General features: G+C 42.7%; 1 protein-coding gene across 12 annotated transcripts in view; it reads left to right on the forward strand.

Annotated features, from left to right (window-relative positions):
- arhgap24 (Rho GTPase activating protein 24) overlaps positions 1-24,598 on the forward strand; it is a 451,915-nt gene that overhangs the window by 304,513 nt on the left and 122,804 nt on the right. Inside the window, exon 1 of one of the 12 annotated variants that reach the window (XM_048546254.2) lies at positions 7,909-8,152. The exons of the other annotated variants lie outside the window; for them this stretch is intronic. Within the exon in view, the coding sequence (XP_048402211.2) occupies positions 8,131-8,152 (22 nt within the window). The 5' untranslated portion in view covers positions 7,909-8,130. Of the gene's footprint in view, positions 1-7,908; positions 8,153-24,598 lie in introns of those variants that run through there. 12 annotated transcript variants of the gene reach the window in all.

Below are 24,598 nucleotides of genomic sequence, written 5' to 3' on the forward strand. Positions count from 1 at the left end.
TGAAGTGCGGAGGGAGCAGCATTTATGCGATAGTGAATGGGGTGGAGTGATGGGGGAGAGAAAGGTGCTGATAGTGCAGATTAAGTGATAAGAATGTGGGAATAACAGAACAATGGTGTCATTTGGTAGTTAGACGGCTGGGTCACAATCTTAAAGCTCCCTTCCTTACAACTCTGTCGGTGTCACCACACCTCAAGAAGCAGCTGTCCATCAGTTTCTAAAGGGCAGATTGAGATGGGCAATAAATGATTGTTTAGCCAGCAAGGCCTGCAGCATGTGAATGAACGAAAAACAATTGATTTACCCTCATGTCACTTAAATTTCACATTTGATGCAAGGTTTCTGTTTCACAATCTTTTGTAGATGACATTCTATTACCAGAAAACATTTCATGATATAATTTTGATGAAACAAATTTTGAAGAATATTATGTCAATAGAAGAACAAAATGATTTTGATATACTGAATGACAGACAGAAATGAAAATAGAACACCAATTGGAACATATGAGCTAATGGTGGCTCAGTGGTTAGTACTGCTGCTTCACAGCGCTAGGGACCCAGGTTTGATTCCAGCCTTTGGTAACTGTCTGTGTGGAGTTTGCATGTTTCCCTCATGTCTGCATGAACTGAGTGATCAGTGTCCTGTCACACTCTGAATATATGGGGTTTAGGTGTATTGGCCATGCTAAATTGCCACATAGCTACTAGGGATTTGCAGGTGCTCTTTGGAGGGTTAGTGCAGATTCAGTGGGATGAATGGCCTCTATCTGCAGTGTAGGGATTCTATAATCTTTAGTTGAGCCCTTCACCTGCAAGGCTTTCGTCCAGAGGTTTTTGGAGTTTGCTGGAAGTTGCTGTTGGCTTGCTTCTCCTCAATTTTTCTGCAGTTTTGTTGTACCCCAGCAATGTTTAACTTTTAATGTTCAAGAACTTAAGGAAGGTAGAAGTATGATGGGTTTTATCCTTTTGAAGTGGGGGAGGGAGGAAGAACAAAACAGAATATCAAACATCATCGGAAGAAAAGGCAAATGGAATGCAATGGTCACAGTAAAGAAACAAAATTTTTCAGAGCGAGTGTGAATAGCAGAATAATGAACAACTGTGTCTGACAGCAACAAGATGAAAAACAATACTCTGACCAGCGCATGGGGAATAAAGCAATCAAACTGGGTGACAGAGTTCTTCTAAATGAAGACAAAACCCCAAAGAACTGCAGATGCTGGAAGTCTGGAACAGAAACTTCTGGAGAAGGCAGCTCACCACCATCTTCTCAAGGACAACTAAGGACGGGTAATAGTTGCTGGCTGCACCAATCTGGAAGCATCTGTGGAGAGAAACCGGAGTTAATGTTTCAGGTTCAGTGACCAGCTCTGAAGAAGGGGTTTCCTAGCAACTTTCTCCAGCAACTGAGTTTCTCCAGAAATTTCTGCTTTTGTGGGTGACCTTTAAGGTCTGAAATTGGTGAACTTGGTATCGAGACTAGAAGGCTACAAAATGCCTGATCCAAAGATGAGCTGTTGTTCTTTCAACTTGTGTTCAGCTTCAGTGGAGTAGTGCAGCAGGCAGAGGACAGAAATGTGAGCGTGAGTGCAAAGTACTTTAAGCTTGGCATTCTGGTTGCAGACTGAATGAACTGCCATGTGACCCCCCCAACATCCCGCCCCAGGCCTGCGTTTGCCTCTGATAGAGGAGACTGCATTGTGAGCAGTGAGAACAGCAAACCAAATTGAGCAAACACAGGTACAAATAAATCACCGTTTCTGCTACAGGAGTACTAATAATTGAGCAGAAATTTAATGTAAATTAAATTTGGAGGATGAGTTTAATTAACAAGCTGTGTCTGAATAGGGGACTGAACTTTTTGAAAGCTTTTCGAAAAGCTCACAATATATCTCAGTAGCTGTTGCTATGGCTGAAGGGAGCAGGAGGAAGAAATGACAGGACAACATGAAGGGGGACTCCAGGCATAAGCCTGCAGGCAGATGACGCAGTGAACCAGCACTTGACCGCTGTTTAAGAACAACACAAGTATGGCGGGTGCTGTATCAACTAGTGGCTAAGAGACTTGACACCCAGTCCCAACATGCACAGTTGTACATATTATAGCTAAGCTTGATCCTGCAGTAAACTATTACATATACTAGTTGTGCCACTGACCCTGACCCAGTGACAATTATTCCGCACATCACTTCCCAAGTAGCTACAGTGAGCAGCTATATTTATGCTTTGGCATCTTCAGTGATGAATCAAGGTTATGATATTGATCACTCCTGCATGTCTTGATTTTTGCTGCAGCATACAATGCCTAGTGGTCCTAAGGAACACTTTCTGCAGAGTTCTGTGGATTTTCCACTGAGTTATGATGAACAATATTGACATACCCCCTGGATATTATTTCTTGGAACTTAAGCCTGCTTATTTCTCTTTTACTTTCCCATTATTTATTGTACATGTGTCTACTGCTTCTCAACCAACAACTTTGTTAATCCTGCTCTCCCTCTCTAACCTAATACTTAGGCTATCCAGAATTCCCTGCTGTATGATTTTAAGACCTCCTGCACTGAGCCATATACCTCATCCACAATGATGAAGCTACCTGTTTGATTTGGTTTTTCTTTGTTACAGAGTTTCCTGAGTAACCCAAGAATATGACCTCTTCCTCCTGGGCCATAATTACAGCAAAACGCTGACTTTATCTCCTATTTAAGCAGTTTAAAACAAGTGGATTAATGTTCAATGCAAATAATGAGAAATAAATGTCTAAAGAATAAGTAAGCTTTCCTGCATTAGCGCCACAGCACCATGTTTGTTTTGAGAAGAGGAGGTTATCAATCCCAGCATGTCTGAACAGTCCCTCTGCTGCAGTGAACAAAAACTAACTCCATTCTTCTTTTCCTTCATAAAAACCAAAATAACTGCGGATACTGTAAATCAGGAGCAAAAAGCTCAGCAGGTCTGGCAGCATCTGTGGCAGAGAAAGCAGAATTAACATTTCAGGTCCGGTGACCCTTCCTCAGAACCCTCACCAGACCCGAAATATTAACTCTGCTTTCTCCTCCACAGATGCTGCCAGATCTGCCGAACTTTTCCAGCAACTTTGTTTTTGTCCCTTCTTTTCCTTCACTTGTCCTCTGGTTGAAATGTTGGTGTAGCCTTCCTATCTTGTCTATTTTCTGTGGTGAAGCATTCACGTTCAACCAAATTTCGGCATTGTTTTCTTAAACTCTCCTGGCATGTTCCCTGGGTGGTTATTTTGAAACTGATTTTTACTATTGACTGTAAAGAGAAAGAAATGGCAGTGAAAGATTCATTTTATTCAGACTTGTGCCAATTGCCAATGTAGCTCTGGGTGTGGCCTTCTTGGTGAAGGTGCAGATATCTTTAATTGTCATGCAAATCATTTGTTCTTCCTTGGTCTTGTACAAATTAAAGAGGTAGCCTAGGTTCTGGCGTCAAATTTGCAGATGATACAAAAATCGGAGGGAAGGCAGGTTGCGAGTAGAATATAAACAGTTTACGCAGAGATATTGATAGATTGAGTAAGTGGGCAAAGAGTTGGCAAACGGAGACTAATGGAGGAAAATGTCAAGTTGTTTATTTTGGAAGGGAGAACAAAATAATGACGTAATATCTAAATGAAGAAAAACTGCAGAAATCTGCAACACAAGGGGATAGAGCTCTGTCCTGTGAGCATAAGACACATCCTATAAACATGTATCAAAGATAATAGGAACTGCAGGTGCTGGAGGATCTGTGGCACATGTGCTCCTAAGATGCTGCTTGGCCTGCTGTGTTCATCCAGCTCTATGTATTGTTCTCTCCTATAAGCATGTCGGGACTCTACTCATTGGAATTTAGAAGAATGAGAGATAATCTCATTGAAACATATAGGGTTCCTTAGGAACTTGATAGAGTAAGTTCTGACAGAATATTCCCACCCGTGGGAGAGTGTTGGATCAGAGGGCATAGTCTCAGAATTAAGGGGTGCCAATTTAAGACTGAGATGAGGAGGAATTTCTTCCATTAGAGGGTTAAGAGCTTGCTACAGAGAGTAGTGGGGCAGAGCCCTTGCGTATATTTAAGTTTGGGATAGATTCTTCATCAATCGGGAGGGGGAATTGTAGAATCAAGTGCCATGAGGAAAAGCGGAAAAGTGAATGGAAAGAATGTCAGATCCACCTTGATCCTATTGAATGGTGGAGCAGGCTTGAGGGCCCGGGTGATATGTTATCAAAGGTGAAGATACTTAATAAGATGAGAGCCCACAACTTTGAAGATACATATTCACACAGATATTGGGTGACTAACAGAAAATGGAGAGGCCTACTCCTGTTCCTATTTCTCGTGGTCTTTGTGGTCTGGTGCACGTTGGTGTACACCTGTCAGGGAGATGGAGTTACTTTCCTTTTGACTCTGTGGTTACTTTGTGCTTAGTTATTGCATTGCAAAATGCTGCCTTCTCCCTGTTGCAGGCTCCATCATGACTGCTTGCTTGCCTTTACTACTCATTCTATACAGACAGCTCCAGCCTCATGGAAGCATTCGGCAGCACCTAATTCCAGCCTCGAGCTTGGGCTCCAGCCCATGTAGCACATTTACATTTAGATAGTTACAGGTTTAGTTACAGGTTGCAGGACCAGAGATTACCTAGGTGTCAGGAACATCAAGATGAATCATCATGACCTATAGCTGAGCCTCATGCTTTGTCGTTTCACTACCTGAATATCTCTGTTTTGTCTTGGTGATCAAAATGGCATGAAATTCTATGTGATCTAATGAGGACATTTTAAAATTTCTCCATGATATTCTCTGACTTCTATTCTGCAACATTCCCATCAGCCACACCTGCCCCCTCCCCACTGACTATAGTTCAGCATTCTATTTAATTTGTAATTGATCCCTGAAAATCTGTCTGTTTGACGAGGTCTTCAGCCATTCTCCATTACGTACCTCTTCCAGTAATCTTTGCTGCTCATTTGTCTTCCTCTGAAGTGCCTTAGCAAGTCTCATAAAAGTGCCTCTTGATTTGTTTCTGTCTTGTCGTTGAATGATTGTTGTAAAGTTTTGGTGAGAACCAGAAAACATTCAAAATGTATGATAAGCTTATGAAAGTTAGACCCTAATTTTCAAGCATAATTGCATTGTTAATTATTCCAGTTTTAATTATCTTATTTTCTGATCTGAATCCCTGTGCAATAAAATTATAGAAAATTGAGGTAAATGATGTTGCTGCTCATAAGGCTAGACTGTCAGCCTTCGGGGAATCAATTAACTGCAAATAATAGATGTCCCACACTGCAAAATCCCACAGCTGCCCTTTTTGTTAAGACCAGTTGACGTTGTCATATCTACCATCAGAAGTTTTTTTCCATGAAATGTATAATAAGATCACATCTTTTGTCTCAGGGAGTATATTGCCATGAGTGACTTCATTGATGTCAGCTTTAAAGACCCTGTTTGTTTTTAATCTTTAGTGATCCAGGCAAGATTAAGCACTCAACAATCTTCTGGATTGAGTATTCAGTTGAACTCTTTCATATTATGAGGTCTGTCTTTTAGTTTGATCTTTATGTCATGTGCCTGTCCATGTTTTATTTTCCATTCTTTTGCTTATGGTCAGAGCTGTTCATTATTCTGCCATTCACACTTACTCTGGATGATACTTTGTTTCTTTAATCTCGGAATCATAGAAACCCTACAGCATGTATGTAGGCCATTTGGTCCATTGAGTCCACACTGACCCTCCAAATGGCATGCCGCCCTCAACCACCCCCACATCACACCCCCCAGCCCCCACCCTATCCTTTTAGCCCTGCATTTTCCATAACTCATCTATCTAATCTGCACACCCTCATACACTGTGGGCAGTTTAGCATGGCCAATCCATCTAGCCTGCATATCTTTAGACTGTGGGAGGAAACTGGAACATGTGGTGGAAACCCGCACAGACACAGGGAGAACATACAAATTCCACACAGACAGTCTCCCAATTCTACAACTCTACAATCTTATGATCCTACAATTCATTACAATCATACCACTCCTTTTATATTTTATTCCATGACATCTTTATCATTTAACCTCTCATGCCATCCATCACCAATCTTCAATCCTCGAGCATAGTTGTACTTGACACAAAACATTGACTCTGTTTCCCACTCCACTGATGCTACAGGACCTATTGGGTATTTCTAGCAGTTTCTGTTTTTATTTCAGATTCCCAGCATCCGTAGTGAATTTGCTTTTAGTTTAAAGAATAAGCTCCTTTTGGCCTGAATAATGTGGACTAACATTTAGGGCAACATAACTTTGCTAAATCAAGGGGAAGCAAATGTTAGGTTTCTGTAGCTTGCATAATCTCTTGAATACAAACTATGTTTACTATTGATAATATCATACCACATGTTAGAATGAGGCATTTCGAAGGTGATGAGAAACTTGCCAGAGCGGGCTGAGTTTTGCTCACAGAAAACCAGCAGAGCCGTCAAGCCAATGCCATACTTTGTACAACTGCAGCATCATGCTTAGAAATTTCTTACTCACTTTCAACCATATAACTTCTTTCCTGTTTATTTGCCTGTCCTAAAATCTTGGATCACAAAGCAGTACATATTGTAATACTCCTCTCAGTACAAGACCAATGTATCCTTTGTCATTCTGTGATGACCATGACATGAAACATCACAGAAATTGAATAAACTGTTTGTCAAAGAGAGTTCCAAATATCTACAACTCTTTGTGTGTAAAAATGGTTCCTAAAATCACTCCTCAATAGCATGGCCCCTATGACTATGCCCCCTACTCCTAGAGTCTCCATTGCTTGGTTTGTCATCTAAAGCATGATCCAAAAAGGTCCCAGATGTCCTCTCCAAAGTAACACACAGGCCTGTTGATCCTTAGATCAGCACATGTTTGTGAATCTTCAGGCCCATTTTTCTTCCCTAGGAGTGAAGTGGTAGAATGTTTTGCACGTTTTTGAGCCTGTTGAACCGCATCATGAACACTTCTTCTGTGGCCAGGTGGGGACCTTAACTCAGAGCCTGTGGCCAAGAATGTAACCTCCATAGTCTAATGGTGACTTTTTGTTAATTTCCATAGAAAGCCATCAGGTTCATGAATATCCAGTGTTAGAATGACGCCTTCCATTCTTACCTGGTCAGGCCTCCGTGTGATTCCAGACCCACAGCAAAATGGTCAACTCTTAACTGCCCTCCAAGCAATTAGCAATAAATGTTGGTCTGGCCATCAATGTTCATGTCCCATGAATGAATGAAAAGAAAACTAACGTACAATTGTAAAAACAATTTTAAACGATTAGCTATTTTACTACATTAAAGATAACTTTTGAGATTTCTACTTCATGTTGTGTTATGTTCAGTTGATACTTTTTAACCTTTTGCTGACAGGGTTAGTCATGTTCACAACACACGAAGACCTGAGTTGTGGAATTCAAAGGCATTGCTGCAACGCAAGTGGCAATTGATATGTTTTCTTTATCAGATCTGTCACAAAACTTGCAGTTGGTTAATTCTGAATGGCTTAAAGCGATGGGATGCCTTCTTTAAATAAGAAAACAAGTTTCAGCCCTTGCTGGTGGCCTGCCTTTTATTATGTACGCTGGTGACAACCAGAGCAGACTTCCATCACAAAACAAAATACATTTCTCAAGAGATTAATCCCATTGAATGAATGTCACCATTAAATATGAAATGGTGCGCCACTTGGCCCCAGAGACTTGGTGGGGCATTAAGTTGGCCGTGTGCCTGTTGTCAGTTATCAGATTTACAGTCCTGCAACTTTTCCCATTTCACATTGCCTCAGCTGCTGCTTTGTACAGCTGCCTCTCTGCTCACAGCTGCTGCCTCCCCCTCCCCACTGACTCACTCAGTACAGTGTTTGGGCAGTTGAGAGCTCGTACGCAGCTCACTTTGTGGTGACCTTGTGGCCCTGGCAAGCACTGGGTACCTGTTTACCCCACACAGCAGTGGGCAGGTGACTTCCCATTCCTGTCTGATGGAGTCTAGGGAAAACAGGCAGTGAGCAAATAGTCTTCAACAGGTGTAGAACTCTGTGCAACAAATCCAAAGCAGCAGCTGCTGTGTATTATGGTGGATTCTTTCCCACTCGAATGAATGACATTCGTGTTCAAGGTGAGCAGAAGCTGTTACTTTTCCTTCTGAAAGATGTATTGCCTGTGACAACTGCTCCATTTGATATGATATTTAACTGTAAAAACTCAACAGTGCCATTTCAATTCGGAGTTGTATGAAATCAGAACTGTTAAGGGCTTAATCAGTGGTGTATATCTGATCATTTCTGCTTTATTTCAGTACATTACTTTTCAGCACATTACCTGTTTGGTTCCAAGATCACAGCAATTTTTGTTAACCCTGATGGAATGAGTGACCTTTCTAGACCTTTTCGGAAACATGAGTTGACAATTGAATCACTCACGAACAAAGAACGTGTTAATGCTCATGTCCATCTACCTTCTGTGTAACACTGTTGGGTTTTATTTCAGATTGTTGCTGATGTTCTCAGTAAAACTGCCTTAAATTGAACAGGAGACTTTCGATCTTGTTCAGTTTTATTTTGCCAAGAAAATGAAACTTTTGGGAATGTGTCCGTATTAGAAGAAAAGGCGTGGGAAGTGTTTAAGATTATGGGTAAAACATGATTCACAGAAGTTGAAAAGAAAAAAGGACGTAAAATAGTTATTAAAACCTTTGTGTTGCACCAGGCTAATTGAAAAATGTTGCTTGCTCAATGTGACCTTAACTTTAAACACGTGTTTTCTGATTTATGGACAGCATGAAATTAGAAGCATTTTAGTGTCAGCAACTTGTTGTTTCAAAGAGTTGAAGCTGTTATTCACAAAAATACATTCATATTGTGTCTGTTTATAGTATTTTTTTATTTCTTTCCTTCAGGAGATTGTGTATTCTTCTTCTCACTATGCCTGTGCACTAGGGTTTTCACAAAAAGGGCATTGCATCAGGGCAATATTGAACAATACACAGTGCATTAGTAATAAGATTAAGGAGGAATTAATTACAATAAAATCAAAAGATTGACCTGTGCTTCTAACCCAGATTGCTGACATGACAACTTGACATTAAACACAGCTGATGCCTTCTGATCCTATTATGTGGGTCATAATGTCGATCTGAAACATCGCTATACTAATAGAGTATCGGAAAGCAGATCAAATGAAATTTGGTAAAATGAACAAGCATCAAAGGAAAGCCTGAAGCACATAAATACAGTGAGTTGGCAAATTGACCTGACCGCTTTACCCTATCTATCTGATTGAGTAGCTGTCAATACCACATAGGAGGTACTGGGCTGAAAGTTATGATTTTTTTCACTAAGTGTCAGTTAGGTCAAGTTTTGTTTTTCGTGGGTTTTCCACCACAAAGCCTAGCAAGATTACTCTTCATATCTTATTGAACTCACCCCATTAACTGCCTTGTCGGTATAGAGTCCCTCCAATCTGATTCCATCCCCATCTTGGCATGCACTATTCCCAGAATGATTCATTCCACACTGGACATCCATCGATAAACTGGGATCCCTGCTCCATGTTTTAAAAGGGCCACTGTGTAACTGGACAAATGTTGGCAATCCGGTATTGCCCCTCACCCGGAACACAATGGCACAGCAGGATCAATGCCATACTGCTCATGGCACGTAACCAGCTTGGCTGACACTTTCTTGCAGGTGCAAACCCATTCTCTCAGTGATAATGGGAACTGCAGATGCTGGAGAATCCGAGATAACAAGGTGTGGAGCTGGATGAACACTGCAGGCCAAGCAGCATCTTAGGAGCATGAAAGCTGACGATTTGGGCCTAGACCCTTCATCAGAAAATCTCTGATTTCTCCTCATTTTCTGACGAAGGGCCTAGGCCCGAAACATCAGCTTGGCCTGCAGTGTTCATCCAACTGCACACCTTGTTATCTCTGTTAACCCATTCTCTCATCCTAGTTTGCTATGTTATCAACAAGTCACACCTTTTACATGTGATCAGAGATAACAGGAACTGCAGATGCTGGAGAATCCAAGATAACAAAGTGTGGAGCACCTGCGGTGTTCATTCAGCTCCACACTTTGTTATCTATACCTTTTACATGTCCCTAGCTATATCTGCTACTCTCTCCCCAGTGCCTACAGGAGACCTGCAGTTTGTTATTGTTCAGTAGGGGATCATCAGTCAGGAAATCAATTGCACAATTCTGCATTTGATTCTGGTCTCCCAGCTATAGGAACAAATGTTGTGAAACATGTAAGACTTTTCTGAACTCTTTCAAGCATGTTGTCAGCGGCGGAGGGTTTGAGCTGCAGGGAGAGGCTGGGGCTATTTTCCCTGGACTGTCAGAGGCTGAGGGGTGACCTTTATAGAAGTTTATAGAATCTTGAGAAGCATGGATTGGATGAATAACCAAGGTCTTTTTCCCACATTAGGCGAGTGTAAAACTAGAGACAATAGATTTAAGGTGAGAGGGGAAAGATATGAAAGGAACCTAAGGGGCAACCTTTTCACACAGAGGGTGGTGCATGTATGGAATGAGCTGCCAGAGGAACTGATGGATGCTGGTAGATTACAACATTTAAAAGGCATCTATGAATAGGAAGGCTTTAGAGGGATATGTGCCAAAAGCTGGCAGATGGGACTAAATTAATTGAGGACATCTGATCAGTGCGGATGAGTTGAACCAAAGGGTCTGTTTCCATGCTGTCTAACTCTATGATTCTATAACTCCAAACAGGAAATTTTATTTACAGCCAGCAAAATCAACCAGAACCAAAACAAATAGAAGCTGCTGACAGTGCAAACCAAATGCTGGCCTAGTAATTAATGAATATTTAACATTCCACGAAGGTTGGCTGATCCCAGCACTCATCTACTGGAATGCTGAATCTAACAGTTCCTGCCTGGCTTGTAGTGCCTGACATAGCTGAGCTCTGTCATGGACAAAGAGAACTTCCTCCCCGCCAGAATCCTCATCCCCCTCTTCTGGAAAACTGTCCCCCATTCCCTGAGCTCCTTAGTATCAAGCACATTGCCTTGTTGCTCCAATTGCGCAGAGCACAGCAGGAGTAAAGCAGTGGCTGAGATCTATAAGTTTTTGATCAGTAGAGGAACTGAGGGTTTATGGAGAAAAGGCAGGAAAATAGATGTGAAGAATATCAGATCAGTCGTGGTCCTATTGAATGGCAAAGCAGGCCGAGAGATCAAAAGGCCTACTTCTGTTCCTGTTTCTTGTAATCTTATGGTCTACACCATCACAGCCTGGGTCAAAGCAATTTACAGCAACTTGGTGAAGGTATCAAAAATGATGAACCCTCTATTAAGGGCCTTGCCCAACTTTATTCTTCACTGAGGGGTAAAGTTACCTCTGAGTGAACTGTGGGTAACAAAGCAGTGAAGCGCAATGAGCAGCAATCCGATACTCCCAACGGCAGAAGCAATCCATTTTCTGGATATAATACGTTTAAGTTGGCAATTTGCTGGCAATAATGAGCGTCCCACACCAGCCACAGAATGAAATACAGTGACCAAAGTGTCATTCCTCAGTATTTTCAGAATGCTTTCCTTCATCTTCTGCTGGGCAACGGGGCTTCAAAACTCACCTCATTAGTTTTATGCTAAATTATTTTTCCAAATTCATTTAAGGTATTGGGCAGTATTTTACCCTCTGAAGAAACCTCCAAGTTGGGGTGTGGGGCTGGGAGGTGATTGATTTAGGAAGGAGGGTGAAGTGAGGAGGGTGTGGTGAGTAAGATGAGCTGAGGAGGGTGAGCTGAGGAGGATGAGGTGAAGAGAGTTTGATGAGGAGGATATGGTGAGGAGGATGTGGTGAGGAGGATGTGGTGAGGAGGATGTGGTGAGGAGGATGTGGTGAGGAGAGTGTGGTGAAGAGAGTGTGGTGAGGAGGATGAGGTGAAGAGAGTGTGGTGAGGAGGGTGAGGTGAGGAGGATGAGGTGAGGAGAGTGTGGTGAGGGTGAGGTGAGGAGGGTAAGGTGAGGAGAATGGCATGGGGAGGGTCAGGTGACGAGCGTGTGGTGAGGTAAGGAGGATGATGTGAGGTAAGAAGAGTGAGGTGAGGAGGATGAGGTGAGGAGGATGAGGTGAGGAGGATGTGGTGAGGAGGATGTGGTGAGGAGGATGTGGTGAGGAGGATTAGGTGAGGAGGATGTGGTGAGGAGGGTGATGTGAAGAGGATGAGGTGAAGAGGGTGAGGTGAGGATGGTGAGGTGACGAGGGTGTGGTGGGGTGAAGAGGATGACGTGAGGAGTGTGAGGTGAGGTGAGGAGGATGTGGTGAGGAGGATGTGGTGAGGAGGATGAGGTGAGGAGGCTGAGGTGAGGAGAGTGTGGTGAAGAGAGTGAGGTGAAGAGGGTGAGATGAGGAGGGTGAGGTGAGGAGTGTGAGGTGAGGAGGATGTGGTGAGGAGGATGAGGTGAGGAGGATGTGGTGAGGTGAGGAGGGTACGGTGAGGAGGATGACATGGGAAGGATGAGATGAGGAGGGTGTGGTGAGGTGAGGAGGATGATGTAAGGAGGGTGAGGTGAAGAGAGTGAGGTGAGGAGGATGAGGTGAAGAGGGTGTGGTGTGGAGGATGAGGTGAGGTTGGTTGCCTCTCCCACTCGCAAGCTCAGCCCATCACTGTGGAAGTTGGAATGCACCATGCAGCACAAAAACCCAGCCAATCCTGTCAGATATGCCTACGCCCTGCTTTGAGGAGGTCACAGGAGGGCCTTGGACTGTGGGTGTTCCTATGTAACCTGTTTCCCAAGGGATAACACAATAACATGTGTTTGCCTTCTGGTGTCTCTCTGGCAAAAATCCCCAAGGAATATGTGATAACAAAGAACAAAGAAAATTACAGCACAGGAACAGGCCCTTCAGCCTTCCAAGCCTGCGCTGATCCAAATCCTCTATCTAAACCTGTTGCCTATTTTCCAAGGATCTGTATCCCTCTGCTCCCTGGCCTTTCATGTATCTGTCTAGATACATCTTAAATGACGCTATCATGCCCGCCTCTACCACCTCCGCTGGCAACGCATTGCAGGCACCCACCACCCTCTGCTTTTCACGCATATCTCCTTTAAACTTTTCCCCTCTCAGCTTGAAATCGTGGCCCTAGTAACTGAGTCCCACACACTGGGAAAATGCTTGTTGCTAGTCACCCCATCTGTACCTCTCATGATTTTGTAGACCTCAATCAGGCCCCCCCTCAAACTCCATCTTTCTAATATAAATAATCCTAATTTACTCAACCTGTCTTCATAGCTAACACCTTCCATACCAGGCAACATCCTGGTGAACCTCCTCTGCACCCTCTCCAAGGCATCCACATCCTTTTGGTAATGTGGCGACCAGAACTGTATGCAATATTCCAAATGGGGTCGATCCAAAATCCTATACAACTGTAACATGACCTGTCAACTCTTGTACTCAATACCCCGTCTGATGAATGAAAGCATGTCGTATGCCTTCTTGACCACCCTATCGACCTGTGTTGCCACCTTCAGGTTACAATAGACCTGAACACCCAGATCTCTCTGTGCATCAATTTTTCCCCAGGGTTTTTCCATTTACTGTATAGTTCGCCCTTGAATCGGATCTTCCAAAATGCATCACCTCATATTTGCCCGGATTGAACTCCATCTGCCATTTCTCCGCCCAACTCTCCAATCTAACTATATTCTGCTGCATTCGGTGACAGTCCCCTTCACTATCTGCTACTCCACCAATCTTAGTGTCATCTGCAAACTTGCTAACCAGACCTTCTACACCTTCCTCCAGATCATTTATGTATATCACAAACAACAGTGGTCCCAACACAGATCCCTGTGGAACACCACTGGTCACAGTTCTCCATTTTGAGAAACTCCCTTCCACTACAACTCTGTCTCCTGTTGCCCAGCCAGTTCTCTATCCATCTAGCTAGCACACCCTGGACTCCCTGCGACTTCACTTTCTCCATCAGCCTACCATCGGGAACCTTATCAAACGCCTTACTGAAGTCCATGTATATGACATCCACAGCCCTTCCCTCATCTATCAACTTTGTCCGATCCTCGAAGTTTCCAGTTTCTAGTTCTGCCCTTACACTATCGTTGGAACTGACATAATGGCAGAACTGTGCATCTCGCACTTGCCTTGAGTTTTCTATTGATACTCTGAAGGAGAAGTTAATTAGCCAGGTCAGATTAATAGTTGCAACAATCCTGGTAATGAGGGAAGCCAAGTAATCTTTGAAAGACAACAAAGGTGCAGTACCAGTTTTCTGCAATCACACCCTTTGAATACAGAACTCCTGCAACATGTTCTTGAAGGAACTGTGCTGCTGCAGAGCACAGTTCTTATTCTCGTCTGCTTTACTTCCCTCATCTCCACATATTGCTGTTGAACAAGGTGTGTGCTTTTCTTTCAAAGCACTCACTTGGATTTAAGCAGCTTAGTGATGTCCTGAGCACATGAAAGGTCTACTGTCAACACTAAAGCACTTTCCTTTGATAAGGATAGTACAGAGAGGTGCTGCAGAGTGACTTTTAGATGTGAGTGGAGAAATAAGTAATAAACAGGAGGGTGAAACTTTAACACTGAATGTGGGTCAAGTTTAAAGCAAGAGGAACCAAGCTGAAAGAAACCAACTGAAAGTCAATGAAGTGAACACTTAGTAGGGTGCATGCCTTGTCATATGTTACCTCAAAGTTAATTACAATTACCTAGCTCTTCCATGAGGATTTTCCCTATTTGCATAATATTCTGTAACTACAAAGCTGATTTTCATTTAAATTAAGAATTTGCATTTCATTGAGGAGCTTTGGGTGGCATAGAGGCGTAGTGGTTAGCACTGCTGTCTCACAGCGCCTGGGTTAGATTTCAGCCTTAGGTAACTGTCTATATATAGAGTTTGCACATTTTCCCCATGTCTATGTTTTTTTCCTCTAGGTGCTTTCCTCCCACGCTCCAAAGATGTGCAAGTTAGGTGAATTGGCCATGCTAAATTATCCATCATGTTCTGGGGTGTATAGATTAGGTGTGTCAGCCATGGGAAATGTTGGGTTACAGGGATAGGGTAAGGGGATGAGTCTGGTGGGCTGCTCTTTGAGGGATCAGTGTGTACTTGTTGGGCCGAATGGCCTGTTTCCATGGTTCATTCAGGCTAATTCGCACCCACTAACCTGCTGTGAAAACTCTGTTTACAGTTTGACAGGTGTTGCAAACTCTATTACAAAAGCTGACACAATAAACAACATTCTTAAGGAAAAATAATGTGCCTTATCTGTCAATATTACAGGATACCTATTAAAAAAATTCCAGGTTCTGCTCCGTTGCTGAAAACTAATCAGGTTCTTCCTTAAGCCAAATGCTGTCTATGTGCCAAGTTTCATACAAATGAATGGAGAAAACATTACTCGTTTATCTTTAATGGTGGAGGTAAATATATCTGTGAATCCAGAAGTTAGTTAGCAAAGATTGGAGGCTTTTTTAAAGCTTTAAAGATTTTTCTACCTGAATGAGTTATGGGAGGAACAGCTGTCCCAGTTCGAAGCAGACATATTTTTCAGATTGCAATAGTAATACAAGAACGAGACATTCCCAGCCAAAACAGACTCCAGGTGAATGGTGCTTCTGTGCAAATGTTAGCAAACAGCAGTGCATGAAGATCATGAGGAAGCATAGAGACAGAATCAATCATTTACAGGCTCCATCACAATTTATTTTGAGTCAATCAGACTCTCATCCCAGTTGAAAAAGTCTTGTTTTGTTAAGCGCGATTCTGTATTTATTGCTAGCTGATAGGATATATAACTGTGACATTTGCAAGACCTCTTTCTGACCTCAGTTGTAATGGTTTCTTTAGAGTTCAGTTGAATAGTAGTGAGAGCCCTGCGCTATTGTAAAGTGCTGACCAAGTATGTTTCATTTTGTTATGCCTCACTGGAGTAGTGCACTGGAAATCAAGCATCAATAGTCCCAGAGTCATCACAACTGAGTTTAAAATACATGCAGAATTCTTCTATTTACCTGTCTTTGAGATTCAGGCTGACAGAAAACATGGACCAAGTTTCTGCACTTAGCAAAGATGTCTGATGATGACAAATAAATAGATTCTAACTACGAATAAACAATTATGTACTATCAATATATAACTGTACCAGTAGAAACTCTAACCCCCTTATAAACACCCCTTCTGTGCACAGATATAGACAGAGCGACACACATAGATGGGAAAAAAATATAATAGCACCGGGGCTGTGGTTGGAGGAAAGGACTGTGGTTGGAAGTCAATTCAGTAGTCCCTGCCCAGAGGGTTTGTTGAGATGATCACTTTGTTGATCAGAAAACTGCTTCTCAACCTTTTTTCTCCAGATGTTTTCACTTGTTTGCCAGGAAACATAAGGTGACTGGTTCACATTTTCAATGGTCTTTGACTTATCAATTAAAAGTTACATCTTACAACAACTAAGAAGGGTGAATAAACAAGCTGCCTTCAGGCTTTTGATGGTTATTACTGCAGACCAACAACAGCAACTCCTCCAGAAGTCGGACGCTTTCTCCCTATCTCACACACCACCCCACCCCGATTCGATTTGTCAGCTACCCCGGAATCAATCATGTCATTGTTGACAGGCAGAAGCCTTTGTTATTGATGACAGGTCACTTGTCCACAGGTAACAACATATTAAATCTTAACATGGCTCCAAATGTCTGCTTGCTGTTGATGCTGGATGAGTTGACGGGGGAAGGTAAGGATTATGGGGATGTGTGGGGCATAGATTTGCATTAAATTGACACAGGATGTATGAAGGTGACGTGGAGAGTACGTAGGAAGACAACCGGATGTGAAGACTAAAGAGCCTAAAATTTAACAAAATGTAAGTGTCAGCATTGTAGTGAGTCTTTTCAACAGTTCACATTGGCACTTATTAGACCCATGTGTCTAATGCAGTGGCACATCTACTACATTCCATACCTACAACCAGAGTAAAGATCCCACCACTGGGGGCTCATATCCCAAGGCAGATGAGAAAAACTGAGCTATCCTGAATTGGGAGGGAAAATCTAGACTTTACCATTCTCTCTAACTCTGATTTTCCTGAAATATTGTAGATGCCATGTGGCCCACTGCAGTTCAAACAGAACTAGCAAAACAATTGAAATACTGTCAGACAGAAATATACATTGGCTGTGATAATATACAATGATACTGATGTTTCATTTCTTCTGGAGATTGTTCCCATTACTTCAACCATTTGTGTCAAAGCTTTACGTACAATTAATGGTTGTTCAACTCACCACTTTGTATCGAATTTTGGAAAAATGTGAATAACATTACTGAAATAGGAATTTGATGCAAATACTGATCGTTATTCAAAAGTAGCTCCAAGGAATTTCATCCACTAAATCTTAACCCAATAAAGGTAATGTATCAATACACAATGACATACTAATTCAATGACATACAATTACACTATGATCTAAATCCAAACATTCTGGCTACTTAATTAAATGCTTTATAATTAATTCCTCCAATTAAAGGAGAAAATAGCTTTGGGATGAGTTACATGATTATTAAGCACTTATCCCAGTGTTCCAATTCCTTAGAGAAACAAAGCAGTGAATGTACTCAATAATGTTAACCAGCAGGATTATTTTGGATTGTGGCCATGTCCCAGAATTGGTGCCTCCTGAAATAGCTTGTTTAGAGGCCAAGTTTAATTGAATATGTGTGCCTCCAAGGTGCTCCATTCAGACATCTGAAAAGATGTTCAGTCACTTTCAATATTTCAGTTATCAAATGGTTACAAAATTTTGAATTTCCACTTCTGTGACTTAAAAGTTAACGTAAAGTACTTGGCCAAATTTATTGATGTTACAAAAATTAGTTCAACGTATGTCACATCATACAGGTGTAATTTTCATCTGACTACTGAAGATTGTGTAGGCATTCTTCTCTGTCTTGATGAATCCACAAGAATTGATGCAATTGATAATACTGCTCTCAATAATCTGCGAAACTAGTAGCTTTCAGTTAACAAGTTAAATTTATGAAGTTACATTTGAAAGCATCAGTTCTTCATCCTCCCAAAACACCATCTTCAGTCAACCCAGTTGTCATGTTGACAGTCAACAAGATTTATTCGATTGTAAACTGAATGAACTGCTTCTGGTGAGTTCAATGCTGATTTTGCAATTAACAAATATTAATATATCATGAGATAACACGGTGTGAAGCTGGATGAACACAGCAGGCCAAGCAGCATCGGAGGAGCAGGAAAGCTTGACATTTCGGGTCAGGACCCTTCTCCAGAAATTTTCTGAAGAAGGGTCCCGACTCGAAACGTCAACTTTCCTGCTCCTCTGATGCTGCTTGGCCTGCTGTGTTCATCCAGCTTCACAAGGTGTTATCTCAGATTCTCCAGCATCTGCAGTTCCTACTATCTCTGTATTAATATATCATGTTAGTTTGTTTTGTGAGGGCCATATGCTGCTGTAAGGTTTATAATCCTGTGTTTTTTTCCAATATGCAATTTCTAACCATACTAACAGAATATGCATTATCTCCACGAGATGCAATAAGTCTACAGTAACATCAATTTTAACGTAGTCAATCACATGCCATACTTATTTGTTAAAAGATATGAATTTATTTATGAGCTCAAATGCAGCAGAACATCTAGTCACTGCAAAAATAATTTAATTAACATCTGCAGTTATTAACCCTGCAGGCTCCTTTCTCCTTAAACACTGATGAAATGCCTTTGCTGTTTCTGTTGTCCTCTCCATGCAGGGACGTCGCCAAATTACTTTTAGTGAGAGAATGCAACTTCACACATATTACTGATCCGTAAAAGTATTTCCACAATAAACTTACTTTTTTTCTGGTAAATCATGCACATCCGATCACCAACTCCATTTATGGGCAAAAGAGTTGCTTTGTTTGAGCTACTATCCATCCTACCGATGGTAATACATAGTATCATTTACGCTTTCATAAATGTGCTAATTACCACCGTCATCTGAATGCAGATATGAGCACTATATCCTTGTGTGACTCTGACCTCTTGCTCAAAAGAAAGACATTGGCAAAGTTTTTCACCTGGATAAAGGCAAGCATGCCAAGCTTTTTAAATTTATATTATAGGAGAAAAAGGATGCTTGTTGGTGCTAAGTTGACCTTGCCTGGCCGATATGCTGCCATGAGAAAAACAGGAGGGCTCCCTAAACTTCTTCATGTTCCTAAAAAAAATGACACCATGCTTGGGCATCTTTATTTTGTTTCCAAAGTTCCAAAACGATACAACAGCTCATAAAACAGTAATGACTGCTCCGAGAAACGGAGGAAATTGATTCCGATGTTGAAAATTCCTCAAAAACAGCAGCTCTTACAGCCGCAGATTTCTCCTGAGCAGCATCTTGGATTTGTGGAGAGCGTGCTCCTGTGCCCGAATATATGCCCCTTCTAGCAACTTTAAATAAGCCATTTAAGATGATGGCTTAATGGCTGATGATCTAAAAATGTTTGTTAATGTCACTATTAGTACATTTGGAATTGTTCGGCAGGTTCAGCACAAGTGAGTATTCACATCTAACGGGAGACCATTGTTTTAGGTCTCTCAAGCACAGGCTTTGATGAGAACTGCCTGTTATCAACAAATGAAGGAATGTGCCATTTAATTCAACCAGCTAATCACTACAGTGTATGACCTACACACTGACACTGACATTCAAAGGCGGTGTTGTTCAGTTGTTCAGGCAAAATTTGAATGCGAGGTTGAGAAAGCTATTTCAAGCTGCCACCATGTAACAGCTAAGTATGTGTCCACTGACAGGATGCTGCTGTCAGTATAAAAAGATGTTCTGTTTACCACATGGTTGAGCAATGTAAGAATTCCAGTGCTAGTGCGAAGTGGGGAACAATGAGAAGAGGTATCCCATGCTCCGATCATCTAGCCGATTAAACACGTTGTGGCAAAGATGTAGACGTGGCACCCCCATGCCTCAATGTGTAGAAAGTTACTAGAAAAAAAATGAACAACAAATTAACAAAAAATCATGTGTCAAAAAATGATTGTACCATGAAACAATTGTTTCAGTTTTGAAGTGGCAAGTTTTGTTAAAGTTCAGAATTAGGTATTTGGTTTGTGACTAGAATGACTGACTGTAAGGATCTTGTTTCAGCTGCTTGGCTATTTTGTTAAAAACAAAGCAGCGATATTCTTTGCGGATGTGAAAGCATTGCAGAAACAACAGTGGTGGATTTTTGGCAGCGTTATTAGTCTTTCTATGCATACATTTAAGCCACAATTTTGCTGGGATTGCAGTACATTTATGCACAACTGCACAGTGAGGATTAGAACATCAGCCATATTTAGATGATCAGTTTGATGTGAACTGTCCTAAATCCATTAAATTCACAGCTATTTCCAAACAACACTTGCTGAAATACAGCTGAGTTCTTTTACATTTTAATGGGTAGCTAATTTATGCTCATCAATAATAGTCGTATTGCAGAAGAAAAACATTTTTGTCACCAGGGCTATAAATACACCTACATTTGACGTTACATTCTCACATGAAATGAAGGATTCCTATTTGAATAATACTGTCCGTCCTTTCAATGTGAGACCTCCCGATTTCTGACCAATTGAATGGATTTCTTCTCAGTTAGCAGAAAATGTGGTTTGTTACTTTAATAACCACTTTAATAGTATGGCTACTTAGTTGGCTTCAACCTATTACCAAATGAGCAATTCTAGAGTTTTGTCTTGTTATTTCTGACTGAATCACAATGTAAAGAAAGGATTTGCATTTATGTAGCACCTTAGATACAAGGGTGACGCCAGAGGAGTGGAGAATGCACATGTTATATCTTTGCATGGAAAAGGGGTAAGATTCTTAACGGAGAGGGGAAAGCTTTTGGAAGAGAATATCTGGTACAAAATTAACAGCACTTGGCCAAATTAGAGAATTTGTTAAACACAAATAACATTTGATCAAATAAAATTTGTCAAGTTTTCCCATGAGGAAACATTGTATTTCATTTTTCTGTTTACTGTTTATGGAATGAGAGTATTTTTGACAATACCAGGATTTTTTTTGCCTCTTTCTAATTGTCCTTGAATTGAATTAAGTTGCTTAATTTCACAGAGCAGTTGTGCAGTTGAGAAGCAGACAACTTCCTGTGGGGTAATAAAATGCGAGGCTGGATGAACACAGCAGGCCGAGCAGCATCTCAGGAGCACAAAAGCTGACGTTTCGGGCCTAGACCCTTCATCAGAGAGGGGGATGGGGGGAGGGAACTGGAATAAATAGGGAGAGAGGGGGAGGCGGACCGAAGATGGAGAGTAAAGAAGATAGGTGGAGAGAGTGTAGGTGGGGAGGTAGGGAGGGGATAGGTCAGTCCAGGGAAGACGGACAGGTCAAGGAGGTGGGATGAGATTAGTAGGTAGCGGGGGGTGCGGCTTGGGGTGGGAGGAAGGGATGGGTGAGAGGAAGAACCGGTTAGGGAGGCAGAGACAGGTTGGACTGGTTTTGGGATGTAGTGGGTGGGGGGGAAGAGCTGGGCTGGTTGTGTGGTGCAGTGGGGGGAGGGGATGAACTGGGCTGGTTTAGGGATGCAGTAGGGGAAGGGGAGATTTTGAAACTGGTGAAGTCCACATTGATACCATATGGCTGCAGGGTTCCCAGGCGGAATATGAGTTGCTGTTCATGCAACCTTCGGGTGGCATCATTGTGGCAGTGCAGGAGGCCCGTGATGGACATGTCATCAAGAGAATGGGAGGGGGAGTGGAAATGGTTTGCGACTGGGAGGTGCAGCTGTTTGTTGCGAACTGAGCGGAGGTGTTCTGCAAAGCAGTCCCCAAGCCTCCGCTTGGTTTCCCCAATGTAGAGGAAGCCGCACCGGGTACAGTGGATGCAGTATACCACATTGGCAGATGTGCAGGTGAACCTCTGCTTGATGTGGAATGTCATCTTGGGGCCTGGGATGGGGGTGAGGGAGGAGGTGTGGGGACAAGTGTAGCATTTCCTGCGGTTGCAGGGGAATGTGCCGGGTGTGGTGGGGTTGGAGGGCAGTGTGGAGCGAACAAGGGAGTCACGGAGTGAGTGGTCTCTCCGGAAAGCAGACAGGGGAGGGGATGGAAAAATGTCTTGGGTGGTGGGGTCGGATTGTAAATGGCGGAAGTGTCGGAGGATAATACGTTGTATCCGGAGGTTGGTAGGGTGGTGTGGGATCCCCCACTTCCTGTGGGGCTCTGGTGTCACACATAGGGTAAATGGCAGATTTGGTTCCCTCATGAGCAGTAGTGAACTCGATGATGTTTTTAAAACTATCAATGAAACTTGTCATGGTCACCATCTAAGATTAGCTTTCTATCCAAGTTTTATGAAGCGATTTTAAATCCAGTTAGCTGTCCTGACCCCACAACATTTCTCTAGTGTTTTTGCATTGCTAGGTCAGTGATATTGGTGTGGATGCTGATCCATGATGGGTGGGAGAAGAAAGGTCATTCCTGGCTTGGCTTGTCCACTTTGGAAAGGGATGCGCTGAGGAGGTGTTGCGGGATGCCCATGGAATGCTGGGTGCTGACACAGTATCTAAAAGTCCTGTCTTGGTGATGTGTGGACTCTGTCCCAGTTATAATGAGAACTATAAGGCCTTCTAGTCCTCACACCCTCTCAACTCCCACCAGTCACTCCTGTACCCTATTCATGTCACCTGTGACCTTCCACCCACACCCCATGATGCCCCAGGCCAAGGTATGTGCCCAACTCAGCCCCATGCTGACCTGGAATCCCTATACACATTCACCCATTATCCACTGGGTAGAATATTATCAAATATGATATACTCTGTCACTGTGGCCCCAGTTGATGTTGGGCTTATAGGTCTATAATTCTTTGCTGTTTCTCTTCATTTTTTAAAAAAAATAGTGGAGTTGGATTTACTACTGTCCAGAATCTACAGTATTTTGAAAAATGACGGCTAATGCGTCTAGTTTCTGACAGGAGATTCTACGGAGGGCTCCTTAAGAAATGTGAAGCCATACTTGCCCTCTGACAGGCCCCAGGTAGCGCAGAAAGCAAACCACACTGCCTTTTCACAGCAGTGAGTTGCTGTCTCTTGTGATACAAAGGCTCAGCATCACAGACAGCCACCTGGACAGCTTCTGTGAAAGGGTAAGTACATAAGGTAAATATGAGGATAGGGTACCAGGTGGGTAAGGGGTATAGGATGGGTAGAGATAAGGTGCAAGGACATAGAGTGGCGAGGGTGCCAGATAGGTGATAGAGTCCTAACAGTAGGTCAGAATGGGCAGATGTCGGGTCCAGAGGAGAGTCTGATTCTACAGCGGGAGGTGTCGGGGTGTGGGAGAGTGTTGGAATCTGCAGTGACAGATGTTGAGCCCACCAGCGGGGGCGCATGGACTGTACCTGAGAGCAGAGGAAGGGACTTCAGGTCCAGTGTCGGGTCGGGGGGGTGCAGTAGTTCAGATCCAGTGGCAGGGGAAGGGAGCATTCACATCCAGTGTCAAAGGGTGATGGGGTGTCAGTTCCTGGGTGTAGAGAAGATGTGTCGGCCCGCTGAAGAGATTTTTCAGGCTCTGGGCTGGGGAGTAGGGAAGTGGAGCTGGCTACAACACTGGGGAAGAGGAATGTTGGGTCCCAGAGAGACAGAGTGGCTGCATGAGGGCAAGGGACATGTTAGGTCCCAGGTACAGGGGAGTGTTATTGTGCCCCAAGTTGGGGGGTTGCAGTGTGGCACAGGAGTTAGATCAGAATCTGCAGGTGTTCGGTATCTAGCAGAGGTGTAGTTTGGAGTGCATGGCATCTCGGTAGTTAGTCTGATAGTTGCTCAGGATTAGATCAATAGCTAATAATGTAAGGTTTCCTCGGTAATTATTTGTGGAACTGAAATGAAACCCTCTGAACTCTGATTTAAATAGATATATCTGGAAGGTTCCAGCAGCAGGGCAATTGCCCAGTGGGATCTTCAGCCTTCTGTGCTTATGATTCAGTTGAGGACCACTATGTTAAAATAAAACAAGCAACATAAAGGTTTCATTCTGGGCTCTGACTTGTCCAATCATGACATCAGCTGGGATTATAACAATAAGCAGAGAAATGGAATCCGAAAGCAAGGAGGTTCTGGTGAACCATTATAAAATACTCATTTGGTTTCAGCTGGAATACTGTTTGTGTCCAATTGTGAGAATGTCTCTTCAGGAAGGATTTGTAGGCTCTAAGAAGGGTGTGCTGATAAGATTTGTCAGAAAGATTTCAGAGATGGAAAACTTCATTAACATGGACTGAGTGGAGAAATGAGGGTGCTTCTCCTTTGAGAGGTGAAGCATGGGAGGAGATTTGATTTCAGGATCTGGACAGTATACGGAGAGAAACTTCTCACTGATAGAAAGGTCATGTAATTGAGAACACCAATGTCAGGTGAATGACAAAGGAACCAAAGGCAACATGGAGAGAAAACATTGTTGAACAGTCATGGGGATCTGGAATTCACTGCCTGAGAGGCGGAGTCAATCCTGGCCTTTCAGTGGGAATAGGACAATTATC

The sequence above is a fragment of the Stegostoma tigrinum genome, chromosome 1, assembly GCF_030684315.1.
Source record: "Stegostoma tigrinum isolate sSteTig4 chromosome 1, sSteTig4.hap1, whole genome shotgun sequence".
Taxonomy (NCBI): domain Eukaryota; kingdom Metazoa; phylum Chordata; class Chondrichthyes; order Orectolobiformes; family Stegostomatidae; genus Stegostoma; species Stegostoma tigrinum.